The sequence below is a fragment of the Lithobates pipiens genome, unplaced genomic scaffold (assembly GCF_037356315.1).
Source record: "Lithobates pipiens isolate NorthernLeopardFrog02 unplaced genomic scaffold, aLitPip1_a1.2 Scaffold_8, whole genome shotgun sequence".
Taxonomy (NCBI): Eukaryota; Metazoa; Chordata; class Amphibia; order Anura; family Ranidae; genus Lithobates; species Lithobates pipiens.
In genome coordinates, this window is record NW_027507903.1 from 98537770 (window position 1) to 98552531 (window position 14762).

Here is a 14762-nt window from a genome sequence, read left to right on the forward strand (position 1 = left end):
GTGGCTTGGCCTGTTCCCTATGACAGGGAACAGACGATCAGTGACAGCCACACTAGGAAGCATGGGGAGAAGTTTACACATACCTCTCCCCGTTCTTCGGCTCTGTGACCCGATCGTGGGACACCAGCCGCAATTGGGTCCGCGGGTCCCACAGCCACAGAACTCAGGACCGGGTCACGAGCGTGGCGGCGCCGCACGTGACCCACAGCTGGGCACTTAAAGAGCAACATATCTGTACATTGATGTGCCCAGCCGTGCCATTCTTCCGACGTAAATGTGCAGGAAGCGGTCCTTAAGCGGTTAATCGTTACATTTCATGTGTTTTTTAAATGTAATGGCCCCCTGTGACTGTGCTTTATAAAAATAATGCTGTATATACCTCGTTTACAGAGCGCCGATTTGCACTCATTGACCCCCTGCTTCTCTCCTCTCTTAGCACAACAGATGCAGTGGGTGGGGCTGGGGATCCCCCCACTGACATCAGTAAGGTGGGGAGGAGGAGAGAGGCAGCCCTGCCCGCTTCATCTGTCGGTGTAAGAGGGGCAGGTCAATGAGTGCAGATCAGCACTCTAAAAGGTATATACAGCATTGTTTTTATAAAGCACAGTCACAGGGGGCCCATTAAAAAAAACAGGAATATATTAAAAAGAAAGTTGAGCAGAAGGAGCTTTACTTTAGCGGACAATTGCACAGTCATCAAAACTGATGTCCTTTTTTCCCCACAAATAACGTTTTTTTTTGGTGATTTGATCACCTCTGCAGTTTTTATTTCTTGCACTATAAACAAAAAAGACAGACAATTAAAAAGAAAAAGAAAAAAAAAATCACGCAAAAGTTAGTGTCTACAAAAAAAATCGACAATAAAGGTGAAATATTTAGGGACTTTTTTTAACCACTTGCCGTCCGCCGCACGACGATGTACGTCGACAGAATGGCACGGGCAGGCATATGGGCGTACCTGTACGTCCCTGCCTTCCCGCGGGTGGGGGGCCCGATCGGGCCCCCCCCCCGGTGCCTGCGGCGGTCGGTATTCGTTCGGGAGCGATCCGGGATGAGGGGGCGGCCATTCATTCATGGCCACCCCCTCGCGATCGCTCCCGACGAATGGAAATCCTTAGTGACATCACTTCCTCTCCTGTAATGTAAACACAGGAGAGGAAGTGATGTAATCTCTCCTCCGTGTCGGTATTTTTCGTTCCGGCACCGAGGAGAGAGGATCGGTGAGTTGCACCAACACGACACTTCACAGTAGAACATGCCAGGCACACTCACACCCCCCCTTTACCCCCCGATTACCCCTGCCCCCCCAGTCACAGTGACACCAATGCATTTTTTTTTTTTGCATTGGTGTCATTTGTGACTGTAATAACTGTTAGGGCAGTTAGGGTTAGCCCCCTTTAGTTCTAATGTACCCCCCTAACCCCCCCAATAAAGGTTTAACCCCGTGATCACCCCCCGTCGCCAGTGTCACTAAGGCTGGGTTCACATTGCAGCGGTTTATGAGAACGGATGTGATTCGCACCGCACTGCAGTGCAAATCACATCCGATCTCTGCGATTCGAGTTCAGCCATTCGCCGCACCCGCCGCAAATTCGCACGGGACCCTTTTTTTGGTCCGCAGCAGAATCGGATCGCATGGGTGTTCACACCATGCGATCCGAGTTTGCAGATCGCACTGCGATATGCGAACTGATCTGGGGGTGTCATTAACATTTCACTGACACTCCCAGCAGTTCGCATAGGGCAGTGTGAACTGCCGCCGGGAGGCATGCGATGCGGGAACCCGCCGCGGATTCGTGGCGTTCCCGCATCGCTCCAGTGTGAACCCAGCCTAATAAGCGATCGTTTTTCTGATCGCTGTATTAGTGTCACAGGTGACGCTAGTTAGGCAGGTAGGTATTTAGGTTTGCCGCAGCTTTTTATAGCGCCAGGGACCCCCATATACTACCGCATAAAGCCCCCTGATTGCCCCCTAGTTAACCCTTTCACCAGTGATCACCATATAACTGTTACAGGCGACGCTGGTTGGTTAGTTATTTTTTTATAGTTTCAGGGCACCCGCCATTTATTACCTAATAAAGGTTTAACCCCCTGATCACCCGGCGGGTGTCATTTGTGACTGTAATAACTGTTAGGGCAGTTAGGGTTAGCTCCCTTTAGTTCTAAGGTACCCCCCTAACCCCCCCAATAAAGGTTTAACCCCGTGATCACCCCCTGTCGCCAGTGTCACTAAGGCTGGGTTCACATTGCAGCGGTTTATGAGAACGGATGTGATTCGCACCGCACTGCAGTGCAAATCACATCCGATCTCTGTGCGATTCGAGTTCAGCCATACAGATAGTATGGCTGAATTCGCGTTGCACCCGCCGCAAACTCGCACGGGACCCTTTTTTTGGTCCGCAGCAGAATCGGATCGCATGGGTGTTCACACCATGCGATCCGAGTTTGCAGATCGCACTGCGATATGCAAACTGATCTGGGGGTGTCATTAACATTTCACTGACACTCCCAGCAGTTCGCATAGGGCAGTGTGAACTGCCGCCGGGAGGCATGCGATGCGGGAACCCGCCGCGGATTCGTGGCGTTCCCGCATCGCTCCAGTGTGAACCCAGCCTAATAAGCGATCGTTTTTCTGATCGCTGTATTAGTGTCACAGGTGACGCTAGTTAGGTAGGTAGGTATTTAGGTTCGCCGCAGCTTTTTATAGCGCCAGGGACCCCCATATACTACCGCATAAAGCCCCCTGATTGCCCCCTAGTTAACCCTTTCACCAGTGATCACCATATAACTGTTACAGGTGACGCTGGTTGGTTAGTTATTTTTTATAGTTTCAGGGCACCCGCCATTTATTACCTAGTCTCACTAGTGTACCCCTAAATTTAGGGGTGTCTACTTTCCAAAATGGGGTCATTTGGGGGGGGGGGGGTTTGTGCCATCTTGGCATTTTATGGCCTTCAAAACTGTAACGCCCTTAGAAAGCCTGAAGGCGGTGCTTGGTTTTCGGGGCCCCGTACGCGGCTAGGCTCCCAAAAAGTCCCACATATGTGGTATCCCCGTACTCAGGAAAAGCAGCAGAATTTATTTTGGGGTGTCATTTCACATATGCCCATGGCATGCGTGAGCAATATATCATTTGGTGACAACTTTGTGAAAAAAAAAAAAAAATTTTTTTTTTTTTTGTCATTATTCAATCGCTTGAGGCAAAAAAATAAAATATTCAATGGGCTCAACATGCCACTTATCAATTTCCTTAGGGGGTCTACTTTCCAAAATGGGGTCATTTGGGGGGGGGGTTTGTACTGCCCTGCCATTTTAGCACCTCAAGAAATGAGATAGGCAGTCGTAAACTAAAAGCTGCGTAAATTCCAGAAAACGTACCTTAGTTTGTAGATGTGACAACTTTTGCGCAAACCAATAAATATACAGTTATTGACTTTTTTTTTACCAAAGACATGTGGCTGAATACATTTTGGCCTAAATGTATGACTAAAATTGAGTTTATTGGATTTTTCTAATAACAAAAAGTAGAAAATATAATTTTTTTTCAAAATTTGCGATCTTTTTACGTTTATATCGCAAAAAATAAAAATCGCAGAGTCAGTCAAATACCTTTAAAAGAAAGCTCTATTTGTGGTAAGAAAAGGACGCAAATTTCGTTTGGGTACAACATTGCATGACCGCGCAATTACCAGTTAAAGCAGCGCAGTGCCAAAGTGTAAAAAGACCTCTGGTCATTTACCAGCAAAATGGTCCGGTCTGAAAGTGGTTAAAATAGTTTTTACTAGTAATGATGGCCCCAAGTGACACTTTTTGGTGACCAGTGTTTTAAAAATGCACTGATTGCTGTATAAATGGCACTGGCAGGGAAGGGGTTAATACTAGTGATCAAAGGGTTAAGTGCTCCCTAGGGAGGTGCTTTCTGTCAGGGGGCCGAACTGACGGAGTAGAGAGATCGCTGTTCCTGATCACTAGTAACAGTTGATCTCTCTCCTCCCCTGTCAGAAAGGGGATCTGCCTTGTTTAGAAAGGCAGATCGACGTTCTGCCTCTTTCCCGTGATCGCAGGTGGCCGGAGTAGCAAAAGCTAGTACATGAACCAATATACCAGTACGACAATTCGCGCAGTATAACTTGGGGCGGCTGGTAGGCAACCGGCTCATGCTGTTGTCAAAGTCAGTGAACCAATGAGGAGAAGAACAAGACTTTAATAAATACTTTAACCTCTGCCAGACAGCGAGACGTTTCGATTCTGTAAAGTCACGTTTGCTGGTTAATTACTGGGGGTTCTTTATGTAAGTAACCAATGGGGTCAATTTAGTAAAGGCAAATAGACTGCACTTTGTAAGGGCAGTTGCACAAAATTTTCCTAGAGCTTAGTGAAAGTAGTGAATCTGTTGATTTCCATCACCCAATCAAATGCAAGAAAAAATGCCTTTGTCATTTTCCTTGCACCAACTAGGCATTCTTTATAATGTGAGAAAAAAAAGGAGAACTGCGCTAACCTCAAATGCCCAAAGTGAATGGGGTATGTGTATGTGCCAAACCCACGATATGAGTCTCAGTGTCTTATTGTCTCTAAGACCACCTCAAAAATATAATGCATACTAATATATGTACAAATAAGTGAAATTAAATACAAAAATGGGACACAAATACGTGTCAATAATGTGAATTACCCAAACGCAATACAGATTGTGTGGATCTCTGTGCATAAACCCCTAAAGTAAAAAATTATTTTGTTTCCAGTTTTTTACATAAAATAAATTATCAAAAAATATATATATTCTGAGACACTCTATATAATGTCCATACAATTATATACCAAAATATTGTAAAATGTCCATATGGTAAATAACACCGGTGAAAAAAAAAAAACTTCATGTAAAAGCTGGATTAGAAGTGCACAAATTAGAAATCTTCTCCAGAAATATAATGTGCTTTTCCCATCACCGAATAAATGAATTGGCTCCTTACCAGATCCAAGCGACCCCCCGTTACAGAGGGTCACCACAGGCAAAAACAATCAAAGGATATCCGGGTAACGGTTCCCCCTCAGGCGATCCCGAATCCTTCACGCAATGGGGCTATGGCTGTTGCTCCAAATGTCACTCCCAACTCAATGTGGTATCACATAGGGAAAAACATAGGCTCCAGATAGTGTAAAACCAATGATTTTAATTTGCAAAAAAACGAACGTATACACTTACATAAAAGACTTTAAAAACAGGTTCAAAAAACAGAGGCGTGCACCGGCCGGACACACGCTAACGCAGAGACCAACCCGTCCTTCCTGGTCTGAAAAGAACGAACACGACTGGGGTGACGTCGACACGTTCGCACCGCCCTACGCGTTTCTTAATAATTTACGTCGTCCAGGGGCACGGGCGGCGTGCGACGTCACCCCTTTTATAACCAACAACATAACCAAGCCTCGCTTTGGGTCAGCGGCCATCTTAGATGTCACATAAGCGTTAGAAATCAATGACCATGGGCCAAGCCTCACTCTCGATCCACAAACGTCATGTGTGTATATATATCCCCAACGAACGTCCTATGGTTATGGACCAAGCCTCGTTCCCAAACGAACGTCATATGGTTATGAACCAAGCCTCACTTCCAGGTGATGGCCATATTGGAAGAGAGGCATAGCAAGTTACCCTTATTTTAAATTACCTTTCCTGTGTCCAAAGACAAGGCAGAGTATAGGTCCCGAATAGGGCATAAACCAAAAATAAATAAATACAATAAAATAATAATAAAATAAAAATAAGAATAAAATGAGGTGAAGTATCCCAAATTGATATAGAGATACACCAAAAAAATTATTTCTTGGTGTATTCACATGTCCATCAAATTTAGTTGAAAAATAGGGCAACATAAACATGTATTTCAAATTCCTTACTACCTCACATGTGCCCCAAAGATTAGCCTTGGGCATCCCAAACCAATGTTGAGGAATACAACTAAAAGTGAATCCCCGCATCTAGAGGGCCGTCTAACCCAAAGCTAGGCCTACCAACCAACAGAGGCCAAAGGGAGTGGAGACAAACAAAAATATATTCTACAATAACATGTACCAAAAAACAACAGAATGGAAACACAGTAGAATAATATTTTACAATAACTAGTACAGAAACTGCAGTAAACAAACATTGCATCAGAAAAGGTCACCTCAAGAATTATTAATAAAGGCATTTACATCGGTGTCCACATTGAGGCCAAACGGAGTATATGTCTTTAATTTGTGGATCCAGGCCATTTCGAGCTTGGATATTTCCCTAACCAAGGACCCACCCCTCCAATGGGGCCTATATGCCACGTCTAAACACCCTGTGTCCAGGCATTATGACCAAACACATAAGAGGGATCCATCAGGTACCCTATTTGTTGGTTTAGATAAATATAGGCCCCATTGGATGGACATGTGAATACACCAAGAAATAATTTTTTTGGTGTATCTCTATATCAATTTGGGATACTTCACCTCATTTTATTCTTATTTTTATTTTATTATTATTTTATTGTATTTATTTATTTTTGGTTTATGCCCTATTCGGGACCTATACTCTGCCTTGTCTTTGGACACAGGAAAGGTAATTTAAAATAAGGGTAACTTGCTATGCCTCTCTTCCAATATGGCCATCACCTGGAAGTGAGGCTTGGTTCATAACCATATGACGTTCGTTTGGGAACGAGGCTTGGTCCATAACCATAGGACGTTAGTTGGGGATATATATACACACATGACGTTCGTGGATCGAGAGTGAGGCTTGGCCCATGGTTATTGATTTCTAACGCTTATGTGACATCTAAGATGGCCGCTGACCCAAAGCGAGGCTTGGTTATGTTGTTGGTTATAAAAGGGGTGACGTCGCACGCCGCCCGTGCCCCTGGACGATGTAAATTATTACGAAACGCGTAGGGCGGTGCGAACGTGTCGACGTCACCCCAGTCGTGTTCGTTCTTTTCAGACCAGGAAGGACGGGTTGGTCTCTGCGTTGGAGTGTGTCCGGCCGGTGCACGCCTCTGTTTTTGAACCTGTTTTTAAAGTCTTTTATGTAAGTGTATACGTTTGTTTTTTTGCAAATTAAAATCATTGGTTTTACACTATCTGGAGCCTATGTTTTTCCCTATGTGATACCACGTTGAGTTGGGAGTGACATTTGGAGCAACAGCCATAGCCCCATTGCGTGAAGGATTCGGGATCGCCTGAGGGGGAACCGTTACCCGGATATCCTTTGATTGTTTTTGCCTGTGGTGACCCTCTGTAACGGGGGGTCGCTTGGATCTGGTAAGGAGCCAATTCATTTATTCGGTGATGGGAAAAGCACATTATATTTCTGGAGAAGATTTCTAATTTGTACACTTCTAATCCAGCTTTTACATGAAGTTTTTTTTTTCACCGGTGTTATTTACCATATGGACATTTTACAATATTTTGGTATATAATTGTATGGACATTATATAGAGTGTCTCAGAATATATATATTTTTTTGATAATTTATTTTATGTAAAAAACTGGAAACAAAATAATTTTTTACTTTAGGGGTTTATGCACAGAGATCCACACAATCTGTATTGCGTTTGGGTAATTCACATTATTGACACGTATTTGTGTCCCATTTTTGTATTTAATTTCACTTATTTGTACATATATTAGTATGCATTATATTTTTGAGGTGGTCTTAGAGACAATAAGACACAGACTCATATCGTGGGTTTGGCACATACACATACCCCATTCACTTTGGGCATTTGAGGTTAGCGCAGTTCTCCTTTTTTTCTCTTTTTGTTTAGTGTATTTTTGGTGTACATTTGAATTGCAGCTTCCGACCAATATCATTCCTATTCCGTAGCGCAGTTTCTTTCTCTTTGCTTTATTCTTTATAATGTGAAGCTTCACCACATTCTCCAAGCTCGGGGGAAACCTAGTGCAGTCTAATATATAAGGCTACAGTCACACATGAGCATATCGTTTTCAGGAGGAAAGTTACACGATTTTGTACAGGTCAAAAGGTCACCAACGTAAAAAGCAGATAAACGCCTGTAAGCTGCCGATAAATAACTTATTTGAGCTTCAGATGACAGAACGATCAGATCCCAACCCTAGCAGGACCATGAGAGGCTGGTGGAAACTCAAAGATCCTCAGAGAGCCATTCATCCAATGCTGTTAACTTACAGCAGTAAGGTGAGAGGCTTGAGAGCTCGGAGGTGTCAAAGCAACAAAAAGAAAAAAGCATCAGTCACCTTATTCACTATTCTAAACAGGAAGTCACTGATCCCTATACTGCACTTTATTATATCAGACCATTAGTGTCTACATTTGGACTGCTAACATTTTTTTAAATTGATTTTGTTTTTTTTAACCACTTGCTGACCAGCCGCCATCATCATACGGCGGCAGGCCGGCTCATTCCCACGAATAGCTGTACGTCAGCTCCTATAAGCCACAGTAGACATATGCCTGCTGCACAGCCGGCAGCCGCGATGTCCGCCAGCCGCCGACGACCGTGGGCACAAGAGGCAGAACAGGGACGTGTGTACGTTAAACACACAAATCCCCATTCTGACAGGACAGGAGAGACAGATTTGCTGCCCCTAGTAATTAGGGACAGCAATCTGTCTCCTCCTCCAGTCAGTTAGAAAAAAAACACACAAGGGAACACAGTTAACTCCTTGATTCCCCCCTAGTATTAACCCCTTCCCTGCCAGTGACATTTACACATCAGTGCATTGTCATAGCACTGATCATTGTATAAATGTCAATGTAGATCTGCATGATTGTTATCGCAGTTTTTCCCCCTTCCGGATTCTTTCTATAAAAACCACACCCGGGAAGTCTGCCAAGTATCACAACATTTTAAGTAGTGGAAGTATAAACATTGTAATGATTTGTCCTTTAAATCAAAGGAATACACTTCGGTGTGTAAATGAGGAAATTTTAACCAGTTAAACACTAAACCTTTTCCTGACATTTGTTGGTTTCAAGCAAAATTTTTTTTTTTGCAAGAAAATTACTTTAGAACTCTCAAACATTATTATATATAAATATATATATTTTTTATTAGTAGAGACCCTAGAGAATAAAATGGTGGTTGTGTTACACTGTATTTGCGCAGCAGTCTTTCAAATGCAATTTTTTGGGGAAAAAAATTACTCTTTAACGAGGAAAAAAAAAAACAACACACAGTAAAGTTAACCCATTATTTTTGTATAATGTGAAAGATTTTACGCCGCGAGAAACGTGATCTTTATTCTAAGCAAAAAAAATTAATTGCGATTCTCATTTTGGCCAGAATTATGCAGCTCTATCTCAATGGACCCAAAAAAAAGTGTTAAGTATCCGATCTGTCCAATGCAATTTCACAGTCCCACTAAAAATCACAGATCACCATTACTAGTAAAAAAAAAATAAAAATAAAATAAATATGACATAAATCTATCCCCTATTTTGTAGATGCTACAAACCTTTGGGCAAACCAATCAATATACGCTTATTGCGTTTTTTTTTACCCAAATTATGTAGAATACATATTGGCCTAAACTGAAAATTATTATTTTTGGGATATTATAGCAAAAAGTAAAAACTTTTTTTTCAAAACTGACGCTCGGTTTATAGCGCAAAAAGTAAAAAAACTGCAGGAGGTGAACAAATACCACCCAAAAGAAAGCTCTATTTGTGGGGGGGGGGGGGGGGGATTTTTTTTTTTTTTTTTTTTTAAATCCTAGTATAAATTTTAAATGTAATTAAAATAAGAGTATACAATGTTCTTAATTCAAAGATCTATAATCCTTACAGCAGGGCTCGACAAATCCCAGGCGCCAGGTCGGCGTTGCGAATTGTGCCCTGGCGCCTGGGTTTTTGTCACTGACAGGTGCCTCTGTTGCTCTGTGTCTGGTGCCTCTGTTGCTCTGTGTCTGGTGCCTCCAGACACAAAGCACTGTCTGGTAGTCGGGATGGAGCAGGAAGAGAGCAGCTCAGCAGCCTCCGACATCCTCCTCCACACACTGTGGGCAGAGCAGCGCCGCAGGGTGTGAAACAGAGAGGAGCTGTCAAAATTGAGGCTGAATGTCGGGGTGGGCGGGACCCAGCTTTCCAACACCAGCCAATGGGATGGGATCTGGGCCGGCCGATACGTGTATGTGGCCTCTCCCCTTTCTTAAGCAGCCCAATCATTGGCTGGATAGCTGCCGGGTCCCACCCACCTCTGACATCACGCTGAATGTGTCAGCTCTTCTCTCTCTCCATACAGTTTCACACAGTGCAGCACTGCAGGAGCAGTTTCACAGTTACACTATCGGCTGTGAAACCTGCCAGTGCCACCTGCCAGTGCCACCTGCCAATGCCATCTGCCAATGCCATCTGCCAATGCCATCTGCCAGTTTGTGCCACCTGCCAGATTTTAGAGCACATTACTGCCCACAGGTTCATGGAAAATTATGTGTCATTTCCCAGGAGCACAGGCGAGGGAGGAAGTCTCAAGGAGCTCCGTGGTCCAGGAAGTGACAGATTAGGACGACTGCATAGCAGCATGGCGTTTAGTGTAAGTATAGCATATTTTTTTTCCTCCAAATGTTTATGGGTCGAAAGGAGTCATTTAAAAAAAAAAAAAAAAAGGAAAAACATTTTTTTATAGAGTGGAACTCCACTTTAAAGAGGAAGTAAACCCTAATGGGTTTACTTCCTTTTTGTTTCCCTGCAAAGGCAAAGCATAATGGGCTACTATGCATCGCATATTAGCCCATTGTCACTTACCTGACACAGGAGCCAGCGATGTCCCCAATTTCCTCGCCGGCTGGAAGTGTCCATCTTGCTTCCCGGGGTCAGGGACTCCAGCTCTATGACTGTCCGGAGTCACGTGACGTCACTCCCACACATGCGCACGGGAGGCGCCAGTCACGGCATGTCGCTTAATGAAAACGGCACGCCATGACCACAGAGTACATTGGTGCATGCGCAGAAGAAATCCTCGCACGGGGAATTGTAAATATCTCCTAAACCATGTAGGTTTAGGCGATATTTACAGCACCTACAGGTAAGCATTAATCTAGGCTTACCTGTAGGTGAAGGTGCGTTGTAAGGGTTTACAACCACTTTAAGGGGCAAATCTTTCTGGTCCTAAAAGTGGGTGAACCACACTAGTCACTGTATTTGTACAACATTTGCAGTAGTTGTTGTCACTGTATGCATAAGCACATATTGATATACCTGGCAATTTACAACTTTTTTGTTTTGTAAAATATGCAACTTATTTCAGAAGCACTTTTTATCATTTATGTTGCACCACACCACCAGCGGAGCACCATCACTACACCAGATTGTGCACAGTCTATTCGCCTTTAGTAAATTAACCCCAATACCTCTGCGTGAGTGATGACAGAGAAATTCTCCAACAAGTAATGGGGACAATGAGTAATGCAATGAGTAAGGTAGTAAAGCTCTTTCACTCACATGCAAAGTGCTTTAAAACCAATTCCAGCCCAAGGACCTCATATGAGGTCCTGGACTTTGAGCTGGGATATCTGAATGATGCCTGCAGCTACAGGCATCACTCAGATATCATCTTTGTCGGCCAACGATTCTGTGCACCATAAGAACAATCATAGCGGCAGTTCAGGTGACAGATTGCTCTTACAGGCAGCAGGAGGGAATATCCCCCTCCAGTGCGAGCAGGAAAATGAATCGGTCGCCCCCGGAAGTTGATCATAGAGATTTCTGATGACCAGTCATCCCTATGACCCTCGGAGGCCCAGGCGCAACGTTATGATATCACGTCCAGGCCGGTGGATATAAACAATGCCGAAGACTCGGCTGCAAAGTCCAAGACCGTTAGTTTTTCTTTTTGATCTCGGTCTTTCCAGCCTCGAGACATGTGGGTTCTTATAGACCCCACATCTCTCCATAAAGAGGACCTGTCGCACACTATTCCTATTACAAGGGATGTTTACATTCACACTATACAAAAAATAAATAAAAAAAAGGGCCAACTTTAAAAAAAAATTGTAATTCATTAAACCGTTTTGAAAAATTCATATGCAAATACCATGTGATGTAAAAAGTTGCAACGAGTGCCATTTTATTCCCTAGGGTCTCTGCAAAAAAAAAAAAGAAGCCATATATGTTTGGGAAAAAAAGCCATATATGTTTGGGGGATCTGAGTAATTTTCTAGTAAAAAAAAAGAAAAGAAAAGTTTACATAGGAGGGGAGTGCCACATAAGGCCCAGTATGGAAGTGGTTAACTACAGATCTAGAAATAACCACTGATGCAGAACATGTCAGATTGAAGGTGAAAAGAATACACTAGGCGTATACAGTTGGTGCACAGTACTGGGACTCTTACCCATAGGTCTCCTGCTCTTTAAACAAAGTGGAAGACTTCACTACATACAGGGATTGATTTACTAAAGGCAAATTCACTATGCACTACAAGTGCACTTGGAAGTGCAGTCGCTGTAGATCTAAAAAGGGGAAGATCTGACATGAGGGGGAGCTCTGCTGATTTTATCATCCAATCACTTACAAGCAAAAATGCTATTTTCCTTGCATGTCCCCCTCCGATCTACAGCGACTGAACTTCCAATTGCACTTGTAGTGCAAAGTGGATTTGCCTTTAGTAAATAAACCCCATTGTGCTGTAGTGCAAGATCAGCAGAAGGTGAGGACAAAATAATAAATAATAGGGTTTCAAACAAGGCCTGTTCACTCAATGTGTTTTGCTGCACGCCATATTTTTGGCACACTGAACTGCTTTTTGCCATTCGAGTCAATTGAATGAACAGTTAAAAGGCATGCCATGCACTTCAATGGCATGCACTTCAATGGCATGCATGTAATCGCACACATTTTGGTATGGACTTCGTACTTTGCTATTTACACAACTGAAAAATATTTCTAAAATTTCATAAAGCGGTACATCATAAATTTACTTACCTTCTATCAATCTGCTGATAGCATTTCCTAAGCCATCCAAGACTTGGCATTTTTCTTCGTGTCGTGGCTCCATTTAAATAAACTATCATGTAGTTCTCTGCAACTAGCATCTCCAAAGTGCCAATAACATACCTGAAAAGGTTTTAACAAAAAGCCCAAATTAGTGTAAAACCTGTTAAGTTCGTAAGAGACAAAGAAAAGGGGACCAAAAAAAAAAATAACTTTACATTTTTAGTTAATTCTGCAATTAAAAAATAAATAAATAATCTTTGTAAGAATCCACACTGTGCCTGCGGTCAACTCCCCTCTTTAAAAAACAAAAACCACAGGTAGCAGCTACTGCAAAGACCTGTAGGAGAAAGCGAGTAGTGTGCAGCCTTTCAGTTTCACTGCTATGGTAGCAAAGGAAAGAAATTATTTTTTTTTATAAAGTTTTATAAATAGGCTTCTCCAAATCAAAACCTTTTAAATTTGGTATGTAGAAGATTTTAATTCGTCCCTACTCCAAAACAAAGTAACACACTGTCCACAGATGCACTATAGAAGCAAACGCTGAAAAAGTTGTATTTTACACAACTCAGTGTTCCTCAACCAGTGGCTTGGATGTCTCAGGTGGCATCCAATTTACTTCCAATATATATAAAGACAGACAGAGGTCACATATATAAAATAACTTATTTAACCTTAAGGAGGAATAATATATGTCCCAGCATCCTCTGGGACTGTGACATCATAATGGGGGGGGACATCATCCGGTGATGTCCCTATATAAGTCGCCGTGCCCCTGCCATTGTGAGTGGAGGCAGCGACGAGGCAACATCTGAAGATAAGAAGACGGCGACAGAAGACCGGGCCACCGCCTGTAAAAGAGCTAGAAGAAGGCGCGGTGGCCTGGCAAGAAGAACCCAATAGGGGGACAAGACCTCCGAAGTCAGAAGAAGAGGGCGGCGGTGAAGAAGAAAGCCGGGCTCCTCTGCTACTAAAAGAACTAGCAGAAGATAGCGGAGGAGTCCGGCGAGAAGACCCCCCGAAGACGGACAGAAGACCCCCGGAGCTGTGCAATAAACTATTTTAACCCTTGTGTGTTGTGTTTTTTTTTTTTTTTTTTTTTTTTTTTTTTTACAGGTGAATGGGTAGGGGTACATTATTAAAGGGGGCTCCCGGATTCCGATAAGCCCCCTGCCCACAGACCCCGACAACCAACGGCCAGGGTTGTCGGGAAGAGGCCCTTGTCCTCAACATGGGGACAAGGTGCTTTGGGGTGGGGGGGCCGCGCGGCCCCCCTTCCCCAAGGCACCTCCCATGTTGAGGGCACGCGGCCTGGTATGGCTCAGGAAGGGGTGGGGGGGGCGCTCGCTCGTCCCCACCCCCTTTCCTGGCCGGCCAGGTAGCATGCTAGGATAAGGGTCTGGTAAAGATCTGGGGGGACCCCCACACCGTTTTTTCCGGCGTAGGGGGTTCCCCTTAGAATCCATACCAGACCTAAGGGCCTGGTATGCTCTCGGAGGGGGAACCAACGCCAATTTTTTTTTCATAAATTTGGCATGGAGTTCCCCCTTCAGAGCTGATAATTCTGTGAGTCGCCTCCGTATAGATGGAGATCCGACTTGTAGGCGGCCTCCATTGAAATCAATAGGTACCAGTCGCCTACAAGTCGGATTGAAGTAGTACAGGAACCTTTTCTGAAGTCGGAGCGACTTCAGTAGTGTGCATTAAGACGGCTCTCATTCACTTACATTTATTTTACATGTTGTTCGACCTGAGGCGACTAGGGGCGACCTGAAGTTGGGATCTGAGTCGCCCCTGTGTGAACCGGCTCTCAGACAACAC

At 43.7% G+C, this 14762-nt stretch overlaps 1 protein-coding gene across 4 annotated transcripts in view; it reads right to left on the reverse strand.

The window, feature by feature from the left end:
* Positions 1-14762, reverse strand: part of BNIP2 (BCL2 interacting protein 2) — a 110067-nt gene that overhangs the window by 14973 nt on the left and 80332 nt on the right. For all 4 annotated transcript variants that reach the window (XM_077472805.1, XM_077472806.1, XM_077472808.1 and 1 more), the window contains one exon: positions 12933-13064. In XM_077472805.1, coding sequence (XP_077328931.1) covers positions 12933-13064 — 132 coding nt within the window. The remainder of the gene's footprint in view (positions 1-12932; positions 13065-14762) is intronic.